The 24,914-nt window shown below is 41.8% G+C and overlaps 1 protein-coding gene across 8 annotated transcripts in view; it reads right to left on the reverse strand.

The window, feature by feature from the left end:
- Positions 1–24,914, reverse strand: part of SVEP1 (sushi, von Willebrand factor type A, EGF and pentraxin domain containing 1) — a 230,211-nt gene that overhangs the window by 10,530 nt on the left and 194,767 nt on the right. For 7 of the 8 annotated variants that reach the window (XM_029055005.2, XM_029055000.2, XM_029054999.2 and 4 more), the window contains 6 exons: positions 23,677–23,850; positions 18,186–18,359; positions 12,627–12,800; positions 10,568–10,744; positions 8,406–8,576; positions 2,804–2,899 (listed from right to left, as the gene is read on the reverse strand). In XM_029055005.2, the coding sequence (XP_028910838.1) occupies positions 2,804–2,899; positions 8,406–8,576; positions 10,568–10,744; positions 12,627–12,800; positions 18,186–18,359; positions 23,677–23,850 (966 nt within the window). The remainder of the gene's footprint in view (positions 1–2,803; positions 2,900–8,405; positions 8,577–10,567; positions 10,745–12,626; positions 12,801–18,185; positions 18,360–23,676; positions 23,851–24,914) is intronic. The other variant, XM_029055002.2, reaches the window with a different exon arrangement.

The raw sequence follows: 24,914 nt of genomic DNA on the forward strand, positions 1-24,914 counted from the left end.
TTATGCGAGTGTCTGTGCGTGTGTGTCTGAGTGTCTATGACCACAGTAGCTTCCCAGTGGGCAGTAAGGAGGGAAAGACTGGTGATGGTCCCCTCCTCCTCCTCCTCTTCAACCTGTCCTTAACCTCTAGGAATTGGGAGTGAGGCAATGATGGAGAGAGAAGACTGATATCACTCCCACCCTCAACCTTTTTCATCAGAGACCCCCTTCGTCCTGGAGGTCAGGCTATGGCAGGTGTGAGGAGACTACCTTAGGGACCTAGCCTTCTTAGACAGTTGCTGCCTGTGTCAGACTCTAAACTCATCAGAGAACTTGGAGAGGATGACCCAGATAGCAACATTTCTTGTGTGTATGGTTGTGTTTGTGTTTTATTCATCCATTTTCAAGCACTATGTCCAAAGTCATCTTGAGACTTCTGGAGAATTTTGATCCACAGAACCTAAAGGATTATAAGGCAGAGGAAGCTAATCCCAAATGTGAAAGCACTTTTTTGTAACTGATCAGCTTTATTCATTTTGGAACAGTACCCAGCATAAGGCTGATTTAAGCAATATAGTTATCAAAATGATAAAGCAAGCATCAAGGAAAGGATGAAAGCTATGAGTCACACAGTACTGATAAATTATTCTAAATCCCAAAAGGAAAAAAAAAACAACTGAAAAATTACTAAAACAACTGCCTATATGCCAAAGCTTATATGAGGCCATTATTAGCTCAGAATTCACTGCTAATAAAGAACCATTGACAAACTTTGTCTTCCTAGCAAAGCTCTGTTATTCTCAAAAGCAATGCAACAATCTCTGGTTAAATAGATTTATTTTTTTTTTACAAAAATCAGCTTTGTGTTCATGATTTAACAAAACTTAGTACACCTTCTGAAAACACATTGGGCATACTCCAAGCTATAGCATATCAAGCCAGCTGTCTTTTCCATTTTATGTGCTTGGGATTGTGGCATGAAACAAGCTGGCAGTCAAAATGGCCAGGAGCAGAAAATTATATTTCCCAGAATAGAGATTTCTGTTGAAACACCCTGTGATATAAAGGTAAGAAAATCAGTCGTGGCATTTTAATGGCCATTTTATCATTTAAAGAAAAAAAGAAGAAATGGATCCTGATTTATAAAAAGAATACAATCTTCTAAAATAGTCTAATGAGGATAGACAGAGGAAGAAATCAGAGATAGAGAACATGGAGGCAATGGTTTGTTAAAAATAAGAGTTTAGAACAGTGAAGAAGATTGAAGTGACCAATATTATGTGGTTCAGAGGTACTATAGGCCTATAAGTAGAGAATGGATAAAAGCCACAATAAATTTATTTTGCAATGGAAATATGAAGGAAATATGAAATATTCCTAAGGAATATTCCATATTTCCTAAGGAAATATGATTATTAACATTTTAACTAAATCACATATTTCTCATCTGCATTCGTTTTGGAGGAAGTTCATTTAGTGCAAATTATCCCCACATGCCATACACTGAAATGATAATACAAATAGGTCCCCTCCTTATCACATATTCTAATAAGAATAGACTGAGAGCATTTGCTACTTACAATGAGTAAAAATGAACAGGGTGAAAGAATATATCTGAGGAGTGATATATTAAAACAAGGTGACAGCACCAACTACTGTGTGAAGTACTCAAGTACCTCCCTCCTCCCCGCCCCCCAGCCACACACACACACAGAATGAAGTGAATAGATGATGCCAAGGTTATGGGCTTGTGAGAGAGGGAGGATAGTGGTGTTGTTTACAGTGATGGGAAAAACAGGGAGAGGACATGGTTTGAGTGAGAAGATAAGGAGTTCAGTCTTAGATATATTTAATTGGAGGTGTCAGCAGGACATCAAAGTAGGTATGTCTTGAAGGCAGGAGGAAATGTGAGATTTCAGGGAAGGAGGGAAATCATGAAGATGTAGATTTGGGAACCACCGCATAGAGGTGGTAATTGAAGCCATGGGAGTGAATGAGTTCCCTAAGGGAATGGGTGTAGAGGAAGAACAGAAGGGATCTAGGCTCAGTCAGAGGGTGGGAGGCAGAGGAGGAGCCAGCAAAAGAGACTGAGGCATGGTCAGAAAGATAGGAGAAGAATCAAGAGATGACAGTGTCAGTGAATCCAAGGTTGGCTAAAGTGTCAAGAAGAGGGTGGTCCACAGTGTCAAAGGTATCTGAGAGGTCTAGGAGGATTAGGATGGAGTAAAGGCTGTCAGATTTGGAGAGAAGGTCATTGGTTAGTTTAGAGAGAGCTGGTTCAGTGGAGTGAAGAGGGCAGAAGCCAGATTGAAGGGGATCTAGGAGAGAATTGGAGGATGGAAAGAGGAGACAGCGAGTGTAAACTACGCACTCAAGAAATTTGGAAAGAAACTGTAGGAGGAAGATGGGGCGATAACTGGAGAGAGCCATGTAGTCAAGAAAGGGTTTTTTTTAGGATAAGGGATACAATGTTTGAAAGCAGTGGAGAATAAACAGTTGAAGATGGCAGTCAAGGAGGGAAGAAGGGAGAGGGCAACAGTTTTAAAAAGGTACGATGGAAGGGGTCAGAACCACAGGTGGAGGGGGTATATTTGGAGAGGAGGCAAGAGATTTCATCTTCAGTTACTGTAAGGAATAAAGGGAAAATAGAAGAGAGTGGAGGAGGAGGGAGGATTGGAAAGGAGCAAAGGAGAATTTAGGGAGATCACGTTTGATGGTTCTAATTTTGTTGATGAAGTATATGGCCAGGTCATTAGGGGAAAGAGATGGTGGGGACAAGGGGACAGGAGGTTTGAGAAGGGAGTTAAATGGAGGAAGCACTCACGTTCTTCACAGAGACGTCCCATCCAACCTTCTGGGCAAGTGCATGCATTGGGTCGTTGGCAGACTCCTCCATTTTGACAAGGGAATCGGCAGACAGCTGGAAAAAGAAACAAGAACAACAATACATTTAGAAAAAAATCATATATTTAGCAGCTGCTAGGATCTCTGCTTTTCAAATCCAATCAATCAATTTAGCACTTATTTTTTGCAGAGCACTATACTAAGCAATTGGGAGCATACAATAGAATATGTAGATATGATCCCTGCACTCTAGGAGGTTACAACCTAGTGGGGGAGACAGACATTAAAATAAATTACAAGTAGAGGAAGCAATAGTATAAGAGTATGTATTTAGGTGCTGTTGGGGTAGGGTAAGTGCTTAGGAGGTACGGTTAAGTGCATATGTGAAACAGAAGGGAAGTAGAATAAGGTGGGGTGATAAAGGATTAGTCAGGGAAGGCTTCCTGGAGGTGGTATGATTTTGGTAGGGTTTTGAAGATGGAGAGAGTGGTGGTCTTTCGGGGGAAGGGGGAAGGAATTTCTGGAAGAAGAGAGGGCCTGAGCAAGGGGTCAACAGTGAGAGAGGCAAAACTGAGGTACAGTGTGTAGGTTGGTGTTAGAGGAGTGAAGTGGGTGGGTTGGGCTTTTGTTTCCCTGGCAATGAGGAATGTAAATGAGATAAAATAAATTCATTAAACACCAGTAGGAACTTTACCTACAGAAAGGGAGCAATGGGGAAAGTGAGGGGAGTGGGACTGGGAACACAACAGCATGCCATTTGCATAAGAGGTATTTGGTTGGATTATTAATGTGTCTGGGCACCTTATCAGATCTACCAATCTCTAGTAGAAGGGGTTGAAATATGACCCAATATGGCTCTGCATCCCCTCTGATTGACATTTGCCTGTTAGAAGACGCAATCTGCCGTCGGTCTAGCACCCACCCCCTACTTGACTCCCTGGCGGAGGGTTCACTCCCCAGCTGCACCAGAGACTCCACCCTCCTGCTCCTGCTGGAGCTCCTCTCTGTGGCCTGGCAGGCAGTGGCCCCGGGACCCAGAAAATACGGAGAGAAATGCCCCGGCTGGACACGATCCCTCCCAAGGAGTTAGGACGGAGCCGACTCAGTTTGCACCCAACCCTTAGTCTGGCAGAGGAAACCAGGCACGTCCCCGGACAGACTCTGGCCCCCTACCCCTGCCATGGGGGTCAGCTCCAGAAGAAAGTCCCACCTCCCTCTTTCCCGGGGTTGCCCCCCTTTTGGAAGATCAGTGCTCGGCACATAGTAAGCGCTTAAGAAATACCAACATTAAGATCAGGTGACCTAGTAATTTAAACAATGAGACGATTGATCAGGAGCCTCTCAAAAGTGCTTGTTCATTGGATCAACTTGCAGGATTTTGCCTTATTAACGTGTTGCACAAAATGCACCGATCCATCATGAAATTTTGGGAATGTATCATTATTCTCTCTGCCCCTCCATTGGATGAAATAGCACATCTCTTCAAGTGGCTACTGTGCAAAAGCAGAGCCATTAAATCATAACCTACATTTCTAGGTCCTCCATCCAAGTCCATGTGGGATATGGACTGTGTCCAACCTGATTGGCTTTTATTTATGCCAGTGTTTAGTACAGTGCTTGGTGCAGAATAAGTGCTTGTTCATTGTTACATTGTATTCTCTCAAGCACTTAGTAAAGTGTTCTGCACACAGTCTGCACTCAATAAATTATCACTGAATTGAATGAATGCTTAACAAAAGTCACCATATTATTCAATTCAGAGTTTCTTTTTTCCCCCAGAATCAGTATGTTCAAGAGTTGGAAAAGACTTTGAGAGATTGCTTTGCTCATATCCTTGCTTACAGGTGGTACTTGATGGAAATGGGCTATCATTAACAAGCACTTAGTACAGTGCTCTGCACATAGTAAGCGCTCAATAAATGCAAGTGAATGAACCCATTTGTCTCACCATCCCCATGGTCACTAAAGTTTTCTTTGCAACTAACTCAAGTCACTTAAGCTATAACTTAAGATCTATTTCATCTTGCTATATCCACAGTAGAGTTGGAGAACAGATAGTCATTAGTTTCCATAAAATGGGAGTGGCAAATTTACCCATAGTTTCCATCCTGAAATGGCAAATTTGGGGGTAGAGATTTTTCAGAATAAAATTAAAACTATTTTTATTAATCCATGGTCTTGATACATACTATTTTCAAGTGTGCTCTATAAAATACATGAGCATTTTGTAAAAGGGAAACAATTTGGGAGCTTGGAAGTGAGGATGCTTCAAATAGTCTTGAGACAGAGCACTTTTTTGTTTTGTTTTTATTCACTTAAATAATGTGTGATGGAAGAAAAACTTGAGAAAAAGATGTGTTGTGACAGAATTATTGTCATTGGTCTCTTATGATAACCATCATCATCATCATTCTTTGCTGAGAGGAAGATGAGGTATTGTGCTTTCTAGATTTCAAAATAAGAACATGATACAATAATAGAAGACATTTGCATGTTGATTTTTATACAAATATGAATAAGCAGAGGAGTAGTAATGAATATTATTATTTAGTGCCCATGGCAGCAAAATAATAAACTCACTCCTGAATAATCTTTGGCTGGTGTCTAATGATTAGGTCTTCTTGGCTTTGATTCTTGTAGGGATTTTGTGAGATTCAAGTGCCTTGCCATTTTTACATGCTATGACTGGAAGTTATGTCAAAGTTGGAGCTAAGGCCATGCCTTGTCCTTTTGGCTGCTTTTCTATGCTCAAGTTAAAGCACTGAATACCGTTGATTGATTGATTTAACAAATAAACATGGTGTCACAGAACATGAGGATGCTAGGTTATGATGAGAACAGTCACTGCCCAGAAAGAACAGCTTGTATAGCGTGAACTGGTCAGATATGGAGTTAATAACATGGTAAAAAACAAAACTGTTCTGTATCTAGTGAAGGACAGCTACCAGAGAGACCTCCTCTCTTCAGAATGGAAGACTATCAGGAATTGGTTTCCCAATCAGACCAGCCCTAATATTGAGTCCTCCAAATATGATGAGGTATAAGTGACATTCTGATGATTCCATTCCTGAAACAAAAGTGCTTTGCCACCACCATCAGTGCATTGCCCAGTTCAGATGTTCCTGCCATTTTCTGTATCTGACCTGCCTAGTTGCGTGAACAGCAATATTTCTTGCTTTGCTTTCTCTCTGGTTTCCACAAGAAATCCCAAAACACACTCCCCAGTCCTCATTAAAATCACTATGAATACTCTACTCAGCAATGGATTAGGAAATGCGTGAGGGCACAGAAGTCACTTCTTTTACAAAGGAGGAAACTGACTGGGAAGGTCAAGTATCTGATCTATTAACCTGTTATTTATCTCAGCTTTCAACACATAGGTAAATAATAAATGTAATTATAACAACAATCATGGTTATCACTACTATTATTATTATTTTATTTTTAATGATATTTGTTAAGCACTTACTTTGTGCCAGACATTATATAAAGCACTAGAATAAATACAAGCAAATCAAGTTGGACAGAGTCCTTGTCCTACATGGGTCTCACAGTCTTAATCCTCATTTTACAGATAAGGTAACTGAGGCCCAGAGAAGTTAAGTGACTTGCCCAAGTGGCAGAGGTGGGATTAGACCCCAGGTCCTCCTCTTGACTCCCAGGCCTGTGCTCTATCCACTATGCCATGCTGCTTCTTACTTATTATCTTATTATCATCAGATAGTCAATATTGCAAAGCTGACTCACCCTCTCATCCAATTCCCCTGTGATCAGTAGTGCACACTGTGAGAGAGTTTGTTGAGGCTAGGGGTGCAATCTGTAGCCGTGGAGCAGAATAACTTTGTCTCTGCAGCAGCAGACACTGCTTTTTCAAATCACTGTTCAGTATGGTGCTCACTTCTGCTGTAAAAACTAGTGGGGTCTTTTGACTTATAAAAAAGATGCTCCTGAATAGACTAGTTAGGTGGCCAAGTAATTTCTGATATAAATTAGCCTGGAGGTAGCTGGGAAAATGTTTAACTGAAAAACTATGGACATTTTAGAAGGATTAAAGGATATGGGGAAGGGAGAAGTGAAATAAAATAGGCCCCAAAAAAAATCTGACAAAGATCAGAAAAGCCAGTGAGTTCCATATGCTATCCTGCATAGAAACCATTGCTTCTATATTCAAATTCATTGATCGGCTCTGCCTGCCTTCTAGAGGTGGGGGTGGGGAGCAGTAACCTCCTTAAAAAGTAATTTCTTTTGGGAATCCTCTGAGGTTCAATTGGTCAGGTACCCCCAGACCCTCAGAGACCCTGCTTCAAGCACCAAAGCTGGCAGAAACCTCTGCTTCTTTCTTCAGAATGAGAGGATAGCTCGGCCTACATTCTGCCCTCAAGTCTTTGCTAAACATATTCTTAAAACTAGTCAAGGCAAATTCTTTCATGCAATATCTGAGTCTTGTACAGTCAGCGTGAGCAACCCAAGCCCAAGTAACTTGGGTTTAAATGTTAATTTGGATACTGAACAACTATGCGACTGTATCTGTTAGACAGTGATGTCACAGTGCAAGCAATGTGGTTTAAAATGCTTCCAAACAAGTCTAACCAAAAGGCTGGCAGGAGAATTGCAGGAAAGGAAGCACGACTACAACTACATAATCTGGAGTACAAAGAGGCCCGTTTCACTTACGTTCCCAAGAAGCCAATGGGGCATTCTGGGAGGAGTTAGCCTAACCAGTCAATGGGGAAGAATTTCATTCCTTTAGGTGGGGCTGAGTTTTCCTTAGAGCATGCTAAGGAAAAGGCTTAGTTTTTGTGCGTTTTAGTTTGCCTAAGATGGCCGCTTCTGACCTGGTCCTGTTGGGTTTGTACCAGAAGAAGATTTCCATGAGGTAAGATCATTTTCTCTCTGCTTACACTATATCTGGGGTAAAAATGAAGCTATGGTGAACTAACTGGGGGTTATTTTCAGGCTAAAACTTTTCCCGTCCATTTCTACCAAGCAAAGCCTTTCGCTGTCCAGGTGACCAAGTTCATGATGAGTGACTTTTGGTAATCGGCCAATCAAGGTTTACATTTGCAGCTTTAACTATCTATGGCTTGGAATATCATTCCATAAACACCCATTTTGTACCTTCTGTTGCTATTCTTTCCAAACTGCAATATGGATTAAATCTTGACTTTGGCCCTAATTGTTTGAGAATGTGGTTCAGCTATGGATAGATGATCTATAACCTTCCTTTAGTCTTTTTTGGACACAAATCCACTTGTAAAAACAGAAGTGGATTTCTGTTTTAATTATAGGCATCTCATTAAATCTGATGTTAGTACATAGGAAGAATATATATCATAAAAATACCTTCAGCTAAAACACCTTCAGCCAAATATAATGTGATCGATTTTCTTATTTGTGTTGAGAGTCATGACAACCAAATTCTTAGGACTTAATGCTAAAAATCACTAAGTACAGCGAAGAGGGAGCACAGAGTCACCATTAAGTAATTTGGGTGTGCTGTGGATCAGAAGTACATCAGCCCTCCACAGGGATTTCCTCTATGCTTTTCAACCCCAACATAACTCAAACGGATCTACTCATACCTCGGCAAGTTGGCGGTGGTGTCCAGGTTCGGTTTTCTAAGCAAACACTTCTAAGGGAGCCCTCCAACATATAGCCACTATAACACGAATAGGTAATCAAGTCTCCATACTGATAACTGGTTCCTCGAGCAATGGCATTTTCTATATGAGTTGGAGGTCCACAAGAGATTTCTGAAAGAAGAATTAACCAGTTATGTTTGCATTCACAATAGACAAACCTTCCCCAAACCAACCCTGACTACATATGTTTCATGGCCAGGGAGAAGGAAAACCCCTTAAAATATATGCTTTAAAAAGACAGGCCTTGGCTTATCTGTCCATAAGACGATATCATAACATAATGTTTGAACATCTTGCAGACTGGTGATTAGTATTCCTGATCAATCTTTGAGCAATCCATAGCTCCTGGTATATTACCACAAGACTGCCCGTTCTATATTACCACAAGACTGCCAGTTCCTTGAGAGCAGGGAACTTATGCTTTGCTTCTGTTGTACTATCTTGCTTGTGGAATTTGTTAAGCACTTACTATGTGACAAGGGCTGGGGGTAGACACAACACAATCAGATCAGACCCACACTCCTAAGGATTTAGTAGCAATGTTTGGTATGCCATGCACCCAGGGAATATTCAGTACTAACTATTGAGAGGTATGAAACTGTAGGTTTAGTTTCCTGAGTTTAAGAAAACAGACTCTACAAGACACCTTTACTCATAGTCACTCAACAGGCCCACAGACTTTGAAAGTCTCTCTCCTGGCACCCAAGGGTTTGAATTTGCCACTTTGGCTGATATTTGAATCAACTGATCAATGGTATCAGTTTAATTAATCAGCTTAATGGTATTGAGTGTTTAATGTGCACAGTCACCAGCCTTTTAAATCTTCTGGTTCCACCAGAATGAAAAATGAGGCTGTGTTGTCACAAAATAATTAATCATGGCACCATGATTCAGAAATATGATATTGTGATATAACTCTGAGGTAATTAGGTAGCTCCTTCCCCCAGAAAGCCCTCTTTTCTCCTACTCCCTCTCCCTTCTGGTATCATAAAAATACCTCAGCCAAAACACCTTTAGCCAAAGATAATGTGATCAATCTTCTTATTTGTGTTGAGAGTCATGACTTAACCAAATTCTTATGATTTAACGCTACAAATCACTGAGTACTATGAAGAGTGAGCATAGAGTCACCATAAAGTAAATTGGATGTGCTGTGGATCAGAAGTACTTCAGCTTTCCACAGGGCTGTGAATCTTCTCTGACGCCCATATACTTAAATCTGTCCCCTTTTGCATGTAATATTCATCCTACTCTCAGCCCCACATCACTTATGTACACATCCGTAAGGACCTATTTATATTAATGTCTGTTTCCCCCTTAAGACAGTAAGCTCCCTGTGGGCTAGGGATGTGTCTACCAACTCCGTTGTACTGTACTCTCCCAAGCGCTTGGAAGAGTGCTCTGCAAACAGTAAGTGCTCAATAAATACCACTGATTGATTTATTGCAAAGGGAAAAGTATCCCCATCTCTCTAATCTAGTTTCAAGCTTGGGCTTTGAAGAACATACACTACTGCTGGAATTGAAAAGTTTGTGCACATATTATGAGGCTTGCATGGATGGGGCAAAAATGAAATCCAGAATTCAAACTGGAGTCTTTTATTACACAGACTGTGCCATACTTTTTCTCTTTAATGAAAAACTGTGGCCTGCACTTTGAGATTTATAGTACATCCCCTAGGATTGGATGTGGTATGGTCTTGGTTCAAGATTTCAGGAAAGTTCCCATATCCGGGCCGATCTATGAATTGCACCCTCCATTAAATACCAGGCTCATTTAATTCTGATTTGGGATCTGGATAGTTCATCGAAAAATACTGTTTTCAATTGTTCTCTGGCCAGTGCTTAACAGAACACACTTGGAAAGTCTTTTCCTTACCCATGGTCAAATACGATTTGGTTAAGGTCTGGAAGGAACCTTTGCCTTTTTGATTCCAGGGTGTTTCTTTAATTGTTCAGAAATGGAAAAGCAAGACTTGAAAATGATAATGAAAGAGTGCTTAACCAGACTGAAACCAAACCACGGCATTAAAAAAATAAAATCTCCCGTGACTGGGGAAACAGTCTTTAATGAAAGTGACTGGTCTCCATTTGTATACTTACTTTCACATTTAGCACTTGTTGGTGTCCAAGTCTCATCAGGGCTACAGGTAATAACAGCTTGTCCCTGAAGCATATAGCCCTCCCTGCACTTGACAGATACGTTCTGACCCACATAAAATTCCGTCTCAGAAAGAACAGCATTCTCAGGGATTATGAAAGGCACGGGGCAGGGATTTGCTGTTAAGAAAAAATATAATAATGCTTTGCTGCAGTTTTCCCCTTCTCTTGATTCTTATTTATATTTTTAAAGCAGTAAGAGTGCCTTTTTTGAGCTCAATGTCTGGGTGCAGAAAAGTTTTTTTTGGAATTTAAAATTACAGATATTGAACCACATTTCCCCATGAACCATTTATAATATGCATGTACCAAACCTATGCAGAGTATTTGAAGAAATCAAATAGAAACATCAAGGAACACAGATCCCACAGATCTTGAAATGGTATACTAAAATTCTAAGTAGGAGGCAAATTCCGAGGTCCTCTGAAAATCTGACCCACTATCAATTCGATAAACCAAATAACCGCTGGTGAGCAAAAGAATTTCGAACCTCACCAAGTGTGGCATTTAGGACCTGATATTCACTAACAGGATACTGAATCTATGCAGTAGTTATAAAAATAACGTACAAATATTTGAAAGTAGGTTTAAGGTTGTGATTAAATCAATCAAGAGAGACACATAGGACAATAGAATAATTTTAGAAGTTGCTATTGGGAGTATGGTCCATCTTGACCCTTGTTTCCTTCTCCTGTTCTCTGCCTGCTGTACAAATTACATCCCACACCTATCCAGGCTACTGAGCATGCCCCAAATCTCAGCAAGAGCCACAGAGAAGATTCACACCCATTTTTATAAATTCTTGCAGTAGCTCAGAGACTGGGATTGGAGGAGCGGGGTGGGCATGGAGGAGAAGGGAAGTCAGGCTTCCCAGTGCCCCATCCCATTCCTTAGTTTCTTCCTCATATATTTTTTCCTTCCAAGTAGAGGCAAGTCTTTGGCAGGATCAGTATCATTTTGAGCCAAAGTTTAGACTACCCTGCTGCTCTCTTGTCTTCTCTTCTCTGAGCTGCTATTAAGCCTGAAGAAGGGAAACAAACTCCTCTGTGAATTGTGCCAGGATACTGGGTAGGATCAGTAGCCAGAGACTTGCACCTAGGCAACATCCCTCTCCAACTGACCCCCATTTTTTAACCTTTACATTTCCCCCTTCTATAGTGGCTGCAAGGGAAGACTTGTCTCTTCTTTCCAGCCATCCAGCAGTCTCTGCCTCTTTATCCGCTCCCTCTCTTCTCTCGGCTTGAATAGCTCTCCTTTGCCTACCTCCCTTATCACTCCTCATTCTTTTCCATTTTAAAATTAGAAGAAAGAATGCAACTGATGAAGAGTATCAATTCGCCCCATGTTTGGGGTCGATTTGCTACACACAATGTGTAGCAAACATAGGAGACTACCAAAGAGAAAAGATGCAAGTGGAAGGATTATGGAATTGCTGGAATCTTATTCTCTGGACCATCTATTTTTCCTTGCTGGTCAATAAATATCTCTGGGGTAGATGATTTCTAGTAACTTTACCAGGAATTGGCTCTGGCAGGCCTTTGTCATTACAATACTGTAGATATCAGTGCCTGTTTATGTACCCTCTAAGCAACTGCAGCCACGTTGGGCTCTTATTGAAAGAAGAAAAAGAAAAAGAAAAAGAAAGGTAAGTCTCTGTGAAGGAGCAACAGGCCAGGGTCAAAGCTGCATGAGGTGACACAGAAAGTGACCAGAGGAGGTTGTTTGGGCATTTTGACTTAAAAGAGTACATAGTTTTTTCATGGAGTATTTTTACACTTACAGAAGAATGGTGAGGTGAGCCCAAAGCATTTTGTCTATCCTCAGCTATTATGAAGCCCTCTTATGCAATTCCCTTAAAGAATGAAATACAACATTTAAAAAAAAGCCAGAAAAAGTCACCAAATGCCTTGATCCTATCCTCCTTATATCACCAAGGGAGGTTTGGCCCAGAAAACATTAAATCAAATCCAAACCCATTCAGGATCATAAATTAAACACACACGTTTGCAGAAAGGTGCTGGGTAGGTCCAAATTCCACTGGCTGTGCATTCAGCACTATGCTCTCCTTCCAAGCTATATCCTCTATTGCAGGAGTAGGTCACTTTACTGCCGACAGTGTTATTTTCATACGCAGTCTTCCCATTCACCAGCCCAATTGGAACTTCACACTTGGTCTCTGAAAAGAAGGAAAGTAAACCCAAATTAATAATCTAACATTTATGGCACCACTGATTTGGATTTGCAGTTTGGGATTTAAGACTTTGGATTGAATCCCCCCATCTCCTCAACACCTCTGGTGCGACACGGCCTGGATGCTGTAATACACAGTGCAGCTCAGGGAACTCAAGCTGAACTGCCTCTTCCAGACGTACATTTTGTTACCATAGAGACAGCTTCTGGAGGAAGAGGAGACAAGTGTGGGGCAGACATGGTAATCAAAAGAGCCTGCTCCACACCCTCTCCCTCCCCCGACCCCCCAACACACCAACTCCAGGAAAGTTGCCAGTCAACAGCTGACAAACACTTTAGTTTTGCATCCTGAAGCTAACAGACAGGGACATTAAAGGTCACAAAAAGGAACTTCTGGGCTTTGAATTATTTTTCAATATGCCTGCACAAACCCTTACATTTTTCAACGTTATAACCTCCTACTGAGCGGTAAACAGGTAAAAATTTGAGATTCATGAGTAAGTCACCAGGCACTGGTTGAATTGATATAATTCCACCCGTGACAGCTCATGAATAATACAAAACAAAAATTGTGAAACCTCTCAATTTATGTTTCTTTGGAACAGGAGTGACTCCATAGAATTTCCTTTAGATATTAAGATAAACTGGAAAGAATATAGGTAATTTATTCTGTTACAAGTTATTCAATTAGTTGTCAGAATACACTGGGATTTGGACTCATGGTTAAAAGAAAAATTGTCGAGTACAGTCGTAACCTAAGCCATTGGCAGGAAAATTTAGCTAGTATACCTAATATAGGTAAAATTTGACTGACAAGAGGAAATCTACCATAGGAAAGGACATTGGCTATCCCAAGGAACAAACAGTATACACCCATAGTCCTCCTCCTCCTCCTTCCCTTCCCACCTCCCATCTATCCCTCACACTTTGTATGAATTTCTATATTTCGTTTTGATACAAGTCTATTGTATCACCACTTCAAAATATACTTGTTCTCTCCTCCATGCCAGCAAAGAGTACATTTCTCACCCTACTTTTCCTATTTCCAGCAAACTAACAGGATATTGGATCTAAGGAGTCTGTTTCCCACACTGGACTGAAAGTTCCCTGAGGGTGGAGATCATGTCCATTAATTCCACTGGATTCTTCCAAGTGTTTAGCACAATGCACTCTCTTTTCTTTTAAATGACATCTGTTAAGTGCTTACTGTGTTCCAGGCACTGTGCTAAGTGCTGGGGTAGATACAAGATGATTGGTTTGGATACAATCCCTGTCCCAAAAAGAGCTCATGGTCTTAATCCCCATTTTACAGATGAGGTAACTGAGGCCCAGTGAAGTGCCTTGCCCAAGATCACACAGCAGACAAGTGGTGGAGGAGGGATTAAAACCCAGGTCTTCTGACTCCCAGGCCCGTGCTCTTTCCACTAGGTCCCACTGGGTCCCTATGTAGGGAAAGAAAGGTCATCTATTTTCTTTTAGGGAAAGCTTTAAAATCTTAGGAGTTTTGCAATTAGTCCTCAAGAACAATTTTTATGTCTGCCTCCTCCATTAGAGTATAAGCAACTTGTGAGCTGGGAAGTTGTCACTTTTTTGTCTTGTACTCCTCAAGTGGTTAGTGTGCCATTCATTCATTCAATTGTATTTATTGAGCGCTTACTGTGTTCAGAGCATGGTACTAAGTGCTGGGGAAAGTACAATACAGCTATAGTGACAATCCCTGCCCACAACGTTGCATCCAGTGGGCGTGCAATAAATGCCGCTGCTGCTCCGACTACTACTCCTATTACTGTTCCTGCTGCCTCTGTCGCTAAAGTCTGCTAGATTTCCATCTTGCCCAGAGCAGCAAAAGAGAAGCACCCTACTATGACCTTGGGGGCACTGTGCCTGTTAAAAATGTAGCAGGATCTTCAGGTCAGCTCTATCTTGCTGCATTCTAGTTAGCCCATCGCCTCGCCATTCTCCTGCCAATGCTGCAGCACAGGTGCGGCAGTTACCTTCTGCAAGCCTCCTTGCCTCCTCTCTCCTCCTCCTGGAGGATTGTAGAGTACTAGACTACTGGGCTAGGAAGGACAGGGCAGAACTACTTCTTTAATGAACTTGCTAAAGTGATGAGCTGAACTTTAATCATTTCTAGGAGTGATTTCCATCTGGCTGACATGGAACTGTTTGGATTTCAATATACGGAAGTATGTTCTCAACCTACATATCCTCTTGGTTAGTTTACACACAGTTCTTCCAGTATGATAGCTCCCAAAGCATCTCAGAATCCTTATAGTGGTTGCCAATAATAGAGTTAACTTCTGCATCCCAATTCTATACAAAGGACAATGATTCTCTTGGAGGTGATACGATAGCTGTCAAAACTTCAATGGGACAAATGTTGAATTGCCTGGGAATTTCGGGGCCTCTAAGTTATGGGAAGAGAGAATAAACTATGGGAGCTTTTTAAACTCCAAATGCCCCTGCTCTCAGCCTCTAGCCTATAAGTCTGGGAGCTCCACTGGGGATGGTCCCAGTACCACAAAGATTAAATGGGTCCTTGGTCTCCCCATCTTCAAGACCCTTTTAAAGCCTCTCCTCCCTCAAGTCACATCAACCCAGAAGCTACCCTGAGTCCTTGTGCAATTTTTGCCCATCCTTAGCACATATGTATATGCGTAGATTCAATTATTCAGTAATTTCAATTGGACATATCTGTGCTATTACCTTCGATATGCTTGTTCGCCTTCCTGCTCCTACTATTTTAGAATGGGCATGGGAGTGCTGTGATGGTGAGTCAAAGGGAAATATGATGGGGTCAGAGTGGTTTTCAAAATAAAAGTAAATTTATGAACGAGGAGGATGGGGGCAGTATGGTCCGGAAGATGTCTTTTAATAGACTCTGAGTGCAGAGGAAAGAACCTCAAGTGATTAGAACAACAAAGATAGTTGTGAACTTTGGAAGGTGATAACACCTCTTTATGGACTACAAAAGAATGTCACCCTGGGAGAGGAGTGGGAGTGCAGTTAACTGGGTGGCAAAATGTTCAGAATGAGATGTGTGGAGGCAGTCTATTAGAAAACTGGGGTGAAGAACACTTTCAAAGGAACAGTTGGAACATCTGATAAGAAGGCCAAGTGGAGAGACAGGATTTGATGAAATATGTGTGTAGGAGAGAGTGGCAATTACAAAATATGAATGGGAGAGATTTGCTTCTCTGGCCATTCAATGAGTAACCTAACACTGAATTTTGGGAATGTGATCACGTTTGGAAAGGGGAGCCTGAATCCAAAAGATCCAAAAACCAAGGAGGAAACCTGGGAGGTAATAAAATGGGAGGGAGGGGTGTTGGTTATTAACACATCCCCAAACCATCCCAAAATATGTGAGATCCTAAGCACAGGCATTTAAAATACAGTCAGAGGGAGGGATGAAATTAGATTTCAAGAAAGAAGCAAATATTATTTGTTAAGGAAAAGGAGGGTAGGTGATGGATGAGGGCAATAAGCAAGATCAAGTCAGCATGAAATAAGTGACCTCAACAAACTGTTGAGGGTGGGGTTGCGAAGAGAATGCAGGGAGGCTAAGAACAAACATGGAAGGGCAGGCCATGTGTAAGGAGTTGCTGCCAGATATTTTAGAAGGCACCTGGAGGAGGAAGGAAGGTTGGTTGATGCTGACACTAAAGGACAAGGACTGACAGACTATGACAGAATCCAAGGAAGTCCTGAATTTTATAAACAGCTACTTAGGAAGCAAGACCAAGAAGATTTGCAAGTGTTGGTGAGAAAAGACGTTTCAGATAAAGTCAACAGTAGGAGAAATTACAGAAGGGGAAGTGAGAGAAATTTTAAAGAAACAAGTATTTCTGGCCAGCTGGAATGATGTACAGAAGTGGAAACCAAGTAAACTCTGGTGTATTTAAATAAGAGGAACTTGGGATGCTTAGAAAAAAGGAGTAAAATAGGCTATGAAAGTCAGAAGCAACAAAGACAAAGCTTAAACAAGAAAAGGTATCAGAAGGAAACTTGAGAACAATTAATATCTAAATGCTACGGTGGAAAAGACTTTTTGGACAATGCTGGCAAAAGAGCTGGGAGACTAGAAAATAGGGTATAAACTTCACATAACTGTTGGTATTAATATTTTATGAGGAAGTAGAAATGTGAGATTGTTTAGGAGAAAACTGGAGCATGGGCTGGAAGCAACTATAAGGGAAATGAAGGGAATGGCAGTAAAAGCCATTTGGAGTATTTTAAAAGATCAATCAATCAATGGCATTTATTGCCTGCTTACTATATGCAGAGCATTGTACTAAGTGCTTGGGAGAGTATACTAGAGCAGAGTCAACAGACATGTTCCCTGCCCGCAAGGAGTGTACAGTCTAGAAGAGGAGACATATGAAAATCAATTATGGATATAAACATAAGGGCTGTGGGGCTGAGGGTGGAGTGAATAAAGAATACAAATCCAAGTGCATATGAACCAATTCATATGATGATTTTGAAAATACCCCAATAAGGACCAAACTATCGAGGTTCTCTCTCCTGCGTCTAACCCTTCTGTTAATTCATGCTCGGCTATTGGCGGTCCTAACCCGCTTGTTGACTATCTTGTTTTGCCTGCTGCCTGCCCTGATAGCTTTGTCTAGCAAACCAAAGCGCTTGACCATCAACAGGCCCAGACCTCAGCCTATCTGCCTGACTCAGTCAGTTCTGACTGCGGATCTATGCTTGGGTTCCAGCCACTGGGCTCCAACATTGCTTCACCACCCACGGCTCCTGATATCCAGCCAGCCTGGTGGCCCCAGTCCACCCCTATCTCTAAACCAATCAATCCATCAATGGTATTTATTGAGAGCTGACTGTGTGCAGAGAAGTGATTTAAGCACTAGGGAGAGAACAATATAACAGAGTTGGTAGACACGAACCCTGACCTCAAGGTGCAAGGCCTAGTGGAAAAAGCATGGGCTTATGAGTCAGAGGACCTGGGTTCTAATCCCAGCTCTGCCACTTACCTGCTGTGTGACCTTAGGCTAGTCACTTAACTTTTCTGGGACTCAGTTCTCTCACCTGCAAAATGGGGATTCAACACCCGTATTGGCTCCTTCTTAGACTGAGCCCCATGTGGGACCTGATTATTTTTTATCTATCCCAGAACTTATTACAGTGCTTGGCACCGAGAAAGTGCTTAACAAATATCACAATTATTATTATTCTAGTTGGGGAGACAGACATTAAAATAAATTTGAGATGGGGCAAGCAATAGAGTAGAAGAATACATACATTTTCATTCAAAGAGAACATGTGCCTGGCAATGCGGGGGTTGTTCCAATGAATTTCCCTTTCTCAAACTCAGAAATATTCAAAAGGAAACTGATGCTTTAGTTACCTTCACAAGATGGAAAAGGCCTACTCCAGGTCCTATTGGCGAGGCACATAATGTTTGGTGGTCCAACCAGGTGGTAACCGGGATTGCATACAAAGGCAATGCTGTTCTGATAGGCATTTCCCATAGACGTGAAGAAGGCATTTTCTACAGAAGGTGGTGACTCACATATGATACCTAGAATCAGAAAAAACATCCTGTGGTTTTCTGTCCATATGATGTCCTTGCAACAGACGTCACAACAGAATTGACAAAATACATAAAGAAACTGGGCAAAGAACAAAGAAAATTTTCATTATGAGATTTAGAGATCTGTGAACTCCAAGGTACAGAGTGGGAAGAAACTGATTTGGAGGTGGTAATTCAGGATGTAAGAGTCGAGGATCCTGACATAGAAACTGCTCAGTGGCAGCAGACAAAGTGGAAATAGAAATAGGCCCAGATTGGTTTTCAAAAGTGATAACTTATGGTAAAAGATGGAAAGAGGTCCCAGAGAGGACAATATCATAACCAATGAATGATGAGCCAATTCTCTAGCTCTGTGATTTTAATGTTCCTTGAGAAAATTTCTGGAATCCATGGGAATATGGAGAAGAAATTGCTTGCAAGGCATTGTGACAGGTCTACTTAATATCATGTGAATGTTTTCACTTTTCAAATACTTGTTTGTTCACTTCAGGGAACCAGAGGAAATGAATTAGCAAACAAGCTGCTGCTGCTACTGCTCCTCTTAGTGCCAGCACGCCTGTGTGGGTGTGTGTAGACAAGGGGAGTGGGATGTTGGGCAGGGTGGTCACCCATCTGTAGAAACCTGTACATCCTGTAAAAAATGCCCCCAAATTGGCCACACCGGGGTAACAGCAGGGGGACTCCCATTTGCATCGCTCCATAGGCCATATTCTTTCCTGGCCGGGAGGGAAGGGAACTCTGGCCTCCCTGGCCAATCAGTGGTGATGGCAGCACTAGCCCCACAACTTGAACCACATTGCCCCATTCCTAATCAAAGAGGTAGCAACTAAGCTGTTGCATCTGGGACAGGTGAGCTGCCTGTTAAGTCTTTCTCCCCTTGCCCCTGGCCTCAGCTACAAGAACATGCAGGCCACCATGTTCTCTCACTTGATTTGGGTATCCCTTTTCCTCCCCACAATATTTTTCAAATGTTGCAGCTGTGTAACCTTTCTGACTGGAAAACGGGTGAAGGACACATAGTGGGAAAGAGAAAGAGAAATCCTTTAAAGTTTTCCCTTAACTTCTTCCTCTCTCTCAACTCCCTTTTTCCCTTTTCTTTTCTTTCCCTCTACCCATTTCCCTCTATCCACTTATCTACATCTTTTCCCCGGCTCTTCTTCTCCCCCTTTCCTCTTCTTCTTTCCTGTCCTCTTCCCCCTTATCTCCCCCTCCTCCTGGCTCACCTCCTTGTCTTCTCTCCTCTTTAGTCCCTTTTCTTTCTGGGTCAGTTTGCCTGAAAGAAAGAGTCCAGGGGGCAGTCACTGAAAGCTCTATGGCAGGAGGTGGCGGGCCGACAGGATTTCTGGCGATTTCTAGTCACCCTGAATGTCCCTCCCTCCCCCAGACCCCATACTCTACTCCTATTGGCTGGACACTTGGCATTACCTAGCTATGGGCCAAATAGATACCAAAATGGATGCCTAATTACCTTATTTTATATAAACTTTTGTCAGTAAAATAGTTTGTAAGTTTGCCATGCTATTGGTAAACACCATTTTCCAGCAGTTGGCTAGCTTGCAGTTGGTGGAGGATGAGAGGAGAGGATAGGTGAAGGGGGATAATGTGTTGGGGAAACCGTGAATCTGCATGAGTATAACTTTTAAAGAAAGGTGACACACACATGATCTTCATTATTAAATTTAAGATTATTTCATGCTCTCAATACCTGACAAGAAACAATAATGTAGGGTTTAATGTTTTGTTTTTTTTAAGATCCTTTTAAATGCCTCTTGCCCTTCCTTCTTGCCAGTTAAAGGGCACATTTCTCAACCCATTCTATTCACACCCACCACAAAATAAGGATTAGATCTGAAATCCTCCCTTATTAAACCTTGAAATGATGCTTTTGTTCCAGATGTTCAAAGTGCCTTGCAAGCATTTACAGACCAAAATTGAGAAACAGAGAAGAGTTTTCAGTGACTATTATCAATGTTTTCTAGATGAAGAAACAAGCTAAGTCTGCGCTGGGCAAACTTCACATCAGACAACTGGAAAATTTTTAAGGAACCCACAACTGTCTTAATGATCCCCCAAATTCAAACTCGTTCTCCAGTATATAATAAGGATACTTGTTACCAGCATGTTTTATCACAATTGAGCAGCAAAGGTCTGAAAAACAGTATGCTGAAGTCATGTGGTTAGAGCTTGGGTCCTCATGCGGGCCTCTTCTTTGGCCTAGGAGTTCACTTGATTGGAAACTCCATTCTGTTCCCTTCATTTCCATTCAGTGCCCCTGCCTGGATTCTAGAAACTGCCTTGAGGCCTCCAGGGTGGAAAGCTGGGTGTGTGGGTATAGGGCTTGGGTTAGGAGAGATATGACAAAAATGCAATCTGTCAAACAGACATGCTGATGTCAGGATTCCTGGAGTAGGCTCAGAAGTGGAATTAATGGCACGTCTTAGACCATATATCTTGTTCACATGGGTTAATCCCAAAGAAATTAGTTTAGTTGGCAGTTATGGGCATTAAGCACTATGTCAAGGATTGGGTTAAAAGTTGAGGTAAATACATGCTAAACAATTCAAACATAATCAACTTCAATCAGTAAGTAACTTTCCACTTCAGGTTAAAGTTACCTCATACAGTCATGGCCATGAAAACTCAAGGCAATTAGACGACTGACCTGAGATCATATGGCATGATAGAGGCAAAGCTTGGACTGAAGCCCAGGTTTTCATGCCCCCAACACAGTATCTGATTCATTAGCCCACACTGACTCTCTTGAGTGGATTTATATCATTTCTTGATGCAGGTAACTTCCAGAAACACACTAAATACCTAGTTAAATAAAGTTGAAATAGCCATCTGGGAAAGTCAAAATTTGTAAATAGAAGAGATGGTTCATTTAAAAATGTAGTGTAAAAATGTTGTACTGAACAATTTTTCATTAATTTCTATGTCCACTGATTTTTGTATACAACTTGTTAAATGCAGTCCAAGCAAGCCCGTGAAAATGCTCGCTAAGCTATAATTGCTAAATCTCTACAGCTCTGAAAACCACTATATTTTTATTCTTCTGGCAGGGAAAATTGGCTCTTGCTGATTGTGATAGTTCTCTTTCCTCTTGTAAAAATCAACACCCTTCAAGTAGGAAAACAAGGACTTTTGTTGCTTGGTCCTTAATATGACCATTCATGAGGAGCGTTTCAATTACAGTACTGTTATTTTGGAGAAGACAGACCCGGAATGAAAAGAGATTGAATTAAAAATCCTGTGAAACATATTTGCTAAGGCATATGGTCTATACTGTGCATTTTAACACAAAACACTAATCCATTTACCAAATTAATTATATGTCTGTCACTCATAAAATACACAGGACTTTCAGATACCCTGGGAAGATTTCTAAACTTCAAATGCAACCTTACTTTCAGGTTTTAAAATCAGTGATACATAGCATTGACTAGAGGTGAAGAATGTTGAAGAGTTAAATTTTTCCTTGTTTAAAATGGCCTTGGAGTCTTTTTTAGCATGGTGAAGCCTTTTTCCTGCTTTTTAAATTAGCTTTCTCATTTTGTTTTGAGCTAGTTATTTAGGTGGTTAAATTTACAGCACCCAAAGAATAGGGAAATCAACAATGTTCAGTAAGATTTCAATAGGGCTTCCTTGCTATTTCAGCTGCATGGAAAATCAACAAAGTTTAATGTGGTTCATCCATGATTTGCTAGTGCAGCTGTTTGCCTGAGGAAACACAAACATGACAAATTCTCTGTCACTGGTTTGAATTTAATCTGTTACTAAAACTGGCTTAGGGAGAGGGACAGTATTTCCTGGTTTTCAGTAAAACTCCACATACTCAGGGGCAGATCTGGGGAGCAGGAGATCAGTGAAGGGGTGATCAGGGTGATTCCTCCCCATCTAAGTCAGGTGAGAAGATGGGCAGCATCAGTGGTTACCTCAGCATAGAGGTGGCAATGGAGGCAATGTAACCTGAACAAAGCTCTGCCTATTGGTTCTGGGATTTTGCCTCTTCCATAATGTGCTTTGGCCCAGCCAGGGATCCCTTTCCATTCCTGTCTGCTTCCAAACCCCTCAGCAGTGACATACCAGTGGCAAATGCCAAGCCCAGCGTTCAAGAGTCAAGGCGGTGGCAGAGATAGAAGGGGAGAAGCAGCATGGCCTAATGGATAGAGCAGAGGCCTGGGAATCAGAAGGACCTGGGTTCTAATCCTGGCTCCACCACTAGTCTGCTGGGTGATCTTAGGCAAGTCACTTAACTTTTTCATTCCTCAGTTACCTCATGTGTAAAGTGGGGATTAAGAGTGTGAGCCCCATGTAGGACATAGACTGTGTCCAACCTGATTACTTTCTATCTACCCCAGCTCTTAGGACGGTGCTTAGCACATGGTAAATACTTAACAAATACCCTAAAAAAGGGTTGGAGTAGGTCATAAAAAGAGCTAGCAAGAGCTGTACAATTAGGACTAAAGTTACTACAGAAAAGCCCGTTAGCCTGAGGTTCGTGGACCGAAGAGGAGAGCTGGAGGTCAGAGATTAGTTGAATCACAACTGTGCTTAAATTCAGATTCTTTTTTGGGGGGCCAGGGGAATCAGCACCCAGAAATCTCATCCAACGAGGCTATTGGTGAGGGCTTTTCGCTGATCAGATTAGCATGATACCAACAAGACTCCCGTTTCAGCTGCTTTGTCCCCTAATACAGACACAGCATCACCTGGAATTTTTAATGCCCAGTCTCCCACTGTCTCAGCCTCTGTCAGGTCCCTTGGCTCAAAAGTGGTGCCGACATTTACAGAGACCTGGGAGGGGACTGCAAAGGCTCTGAAGTACAGAAGGGACAACAGAGGTACTGTTGAGGAAGCATTCTAGGTCACAGACTTCTGCATAATATTCCATATTATGTCATTACATTACACTGAGGGCCTGGCATAACACACAAAATATCACAGGCATCTGGGTGCTCAGTGTCTGCCAGTGCCAACATTGGCCATCCTAAATACCTCCCTGCCACTTGGGGAGGACTCAAACATCTTCTGATCATTGTAAACTTCTCCTATGTGAAGGTGTTTTCCAGAAGGAATCAATTAGCTAAGATTATTCTTGTACTAGAGACTTCCAATTGGAAAAGGCATGGTTTAACACAGCTTTTATTGCAGATAAACAGCCACGGATGGGGTGTTCTGGGAGAGATGTGTCTATGGCGTCACTATGGGTCAGACACGACACGACAGCATAAGACAACAACAACTGTTTTCATAGCGCTCTCCTGTTAGTGAAGTGCTTTTCCTCCCGCTCAAGTGTACTTACTCACACACGTAGGTGCTGAAGGGCTCCACTTTTTATTGACGTGGCAGATTCTCCTGCTGGGGCCCTGAAGTTCATAACCTTGATTGCAGGTGTAGAGTACTTCATCTTCAAACAAGAAGGCCTGTCCCTGCACTGAACCATTTTCTATGTCCTCTGGGGGTCCACAGGAGGCCCCTAGTAAGAAAGAACAGCTCTTCAACAGAATTTCCAAAGATCCATACCAACTCCCACTTGGGAAGTCTCCATCTCTTTTAAGGCTTTCTTTGTAAAACCACTAGTGGAACGCAAGAATAATGATATCTGGATGTTTAGAAAATATACGCATTCATATTTCTTTGGGACATTGGTTTCTGGTCCCAATAAAGCTGCTAGGGGAGGAAAAAGCTGAAAAAAGCAACCCAGTAGTCCATAGAACTTTTTAAATGATATGCTCAACAAAAGCACGAGCCCCTTTTGTTTCTTTGCACTGGTGATGAACTGAGGTTCACATAGGAGTTCCAAATGACAGAAGAAATACCATAAGTGGGTTGGGTCCAACAATCCATCCAATGCTAATGGGATGCTTAGAGGAGCTGTGTGTAATCTTTTGGGGTAGATGATCCAGCAACCCTAACCATTTCCCTCTATATCACAGTAACATACTATAGATTAGACCACCCTTCTTTTAATTTACTCAATCCCGTTTTGAAACTACTGCTATTTTGGCATGAACGGCTTTCTCTGACACGCACATCACCCGGGGCATGAAGAAGTCTTTTCTACGTGAACTAGGGTTGAAGAGAGGGAATGCATTGTCCCTGCAACCAGAGCAAGGAAACTGTATCATGCCCTCCTGAGGAGCACACACATCAGAGTGCAGAGTGAGGTTTGAGTGGCAGGCACTTGCTGCAGGCGATTCTGCTATTGGTGTTGCTCACTACGGCTCAGATCCTGAATGGTAGGGGCTGGCAACTTTTTGGTGCAGAAGGGGCACATTAAATGAAACCTTTGAGCAGCCTATGTGCAAAGAGCCAATTTTATCATTTAGACACATTAATGTAGCTTACTTCATTGGGACTCTAGCACTTTTAAGGGCATGGCTGTGTCCTTGAGGACTTCAGGGGAAAGGAGGGAGGGGGCCCAGAAAGGAAGGCTTCTTGAGATTTTGGGATTCTGAAATCTTGAGTTCTGGCCTTGCTCTTCAATTATCACTGCTACTGATATGGGTCAAGTCAAGCTGTTTTTCTTGGTTCCTCATC

This window comes from Ornithorhynchus anatinus, chromosome X5, assembly GCF_004115215.2.
Source record: "Ornithorhynchus anatinus isolate Pmale09 chromosome X5, mOrnAna1.pri.v4, whole genome shotgun sequence".
In the NCBI taxonomy this organism is placed as follows: domain Eukaryota; kingdom Metazoa; phylum Chordata; class Mammalia; order Monotremata; family Ornithorhynchidae; genus Ornithorhynchus; species Ornithorhynchus anatinus.